General features: G+C 37.8%; 1 protein-coding gene across 1 annotated transcript; it reads left to right on the plus strand.

Moving 5' to 3' along the window:
• Positions 1-256: 256 nt before the first annotated feature.
• On the plus strand, positions 257-2,121 carry LOC145086882 (delta-9 acyl-lipid desaturase 1-like). Its single transcript, XM_079024727.1, has 5 exons — positions 257-840; positions 955-1,095; positions 1,196-1,351; positions 1,448-1,554; positions 1,670-2,121. Exons 1-5 carry the CDS (start codon positions 334-336, stop codon positions 1,935-1,937), a joined length of 1,179 nt encoding a protein of 392 aa, XP_078880853.1. The 5' UTR covers positions 257-333; the 3' UTR covers positions 1,938-2,121.

Genomic DNA, 2,121 nt, shown 5'->3' on the forward strand with positions numbered 1-2,121 from the left:
TGGTCGAATAAAATGAAATTTCTAGTTACAACTCAATAAGATTAAAGTCATAAGACCCTAAGTTGACGTTTAATTGGATTTGAAGTTTTTTAGGAAAACTATTTTCCACGAAGCTTTGAAGAATTAAATGAATTGTAGGAATGAAATATTAAAATTAAAATAATAATTTAATAATTTATTGTAATTTACAGGTTAAATGCATTGGAGATAACCATGCATTAATACGTTCGTAAGTGTGTATATATATTGAAGGTGGGAATGTTTCGCGGTTTTAACACATAGCTATTCGACTAGAAAATATAGATCCAAATCCCCCAAAAAGAACAAAGAGCCATGTCACTAGCCATTCATCCTAACTTTCACATTTCAAAGAACCACAAATGGAGGACATGCCTTGCTATTATCCCTTCCAACCGTAGCTACAAAACCAAAACCCAAACCTCTATGCGAAGTTTCACGTCGTTACAACCCCCGTTAACCAGTCCCCTGCGTATTAAAACAAGAGACCATGTAACTAGGGTAGCAGCGGCGGCGTCTGCAGCTGGGGTACTAGATGATTCAACGTCGGAGTTCGAGAAGAGGCCTAAGGGATGGTTTTGGTTTAGGAAATGGGATTCCGAAGACGTAGCTAGCATTTGCTGGTTTGTCGGAATTCATGTGCTGGCTGCTTGCGCACCTTTTATGCTTGATTCGGGTGCAATCAGAGTGGCTGTTGTCTTGGGTTTATTGAGTGGGTTTGGTGTGACTCTTGGTTATCATAGACTTCTTTGTCACCGTAGTTTCAAGCTCCCCAAATGGCTCGAGTATTTCTTCGCTTATTGTGGTGCTCACGCCTTCCAGGTATCGTGCGTATATGTCCTTATGCATATGCATGTTATAAGTATCTTTTTCTCTGATACATTATCTTTTTGTTGTTGTGTCTTGCTTATTGTTTTTCTCTAACTAAAATTGCAGAGAGATCCAATGTTTTATGTGAACACACATGTGGCTCACCACAAATATACCGATACAGACAGGGATCCTGTTGCCCCAATCCGCGGTTTTTGGTATAGTAATTTGGGTTGGTTTTGTAACAACGATTATGTTGCTTCGAAGGTGATTATACCAACTGCATATATACACAGCTTTAATGTTAATTAATGTCTTTATTTAACTTCACAACTAACTTTGATACTAAACCGGTCTAATGAATTAGTGTGGAGAACCAAAGGGTGGAGAATACTCTAAAGTATCCGAGCTAAAGGCACAGTGGTTCTATAGGTTTCTTCATGATACTTACTTCTGGCATCCAGCTGCACTTGCAGCCTTACTATATCTCCGAGGAGGCTTTTCCTATTTGGCCTGGGCCATGGTATATAATAACTGATTTAGATTTATTGTGTTTCATTTCTACAGTCGATCTTTTACGCATGTTAATATATAGAATCTGACGTGTTATTGCATGTAGGGTATGCGAGCAGTTGTGACTCATCATTTCGCCTCATTGGCATCCTCTGTCAGCCATAAATGGGGAGAGAGGCCGTGGGACTGCCCGGATACTTCCACCAATAATTGGTATGTAGCCATGAAACATCTCAACAGCCATAAATGGGAAAAAAAATATTTAAGTTGTGTAAATTCAAGGTATAATTTTGGATTCAAGAAAGATAACGTATGGTATATTAAACAGGTGGGTGGCAATGTTGACTCTTGGAGAGGGTTGGCATAACAATCACCACGCTTTCCAGAGATCTGCTCGACATGGATTTGAATGGTGGCAGTTGGATCTGACATGGGAGTTGATCAGGTTTCTTCAATTTGTTGGATTGGCAACTGATGTCAAGTTAGTGAGTGAGGCCGATAAAAGAAGAATGTCATTGAAGTGGGCACAGTTGAAACAAAAAAAAAATGAAACTGTAAAACAGGAACAAGGGAACCCTCGGGAAGTTTCAGTATAAAAACATGGTGCCAAATGGATAACATGACTATAAAATTTATTGTTTTAGCAAAAGGCTTTATATGATATTTATTGTTAAATCTTCTTTAATGTAAACTGTAATAATGGTTCTTGTGATTTGTATTTATTTTGTATCACGTCTTTGAAAGATAGTTTTTATATAAAATTAATTGTCATTATAGCAA

The sequence above is a fragment of the Lactuca serriola genome, chromosome 2 (assembly GCF_051521515.1).
Source record: "Lactuca serriola cultivar US96UC23 chromosome 2, Lser_US96UC23_V15, whole genome shotgun sequence".
In the NCBI taxonomy this organism is placed as follows: Eukaryota; Viridiplantae; Streptophyta; class Magnoliopsida; order Asterales; family Asteraceae; genus Lactuca; species Lactuca serriola.

What these genes read in the sequence shown, in the direction of transcription:
- LOC145086882 (XM_079024727.1), top strand. Translation starts at nt 334, where the DNA reads ATGTCACTAGCCATTCATCCTAACTTTCACATTTCAAAGAACCACAAA. An exon ending in CCTATTTGGCCTGGGCCATG is followed by an intron (nt 1,352 to 1,447) that starts GTATATAATAAC and finishes TATTGCATGTAG; the next exon opens with GGTATGCGAGCAGTTGTGAC. An exon ending in GATACTTCCACCAATAATTG is followed by an intron (nt 1,555 to 1,669) that starts GTATGTAGCCAT and finishes TATATTAAACAG; the next exon opens with GTGGGTGGCAATGTTGACTC.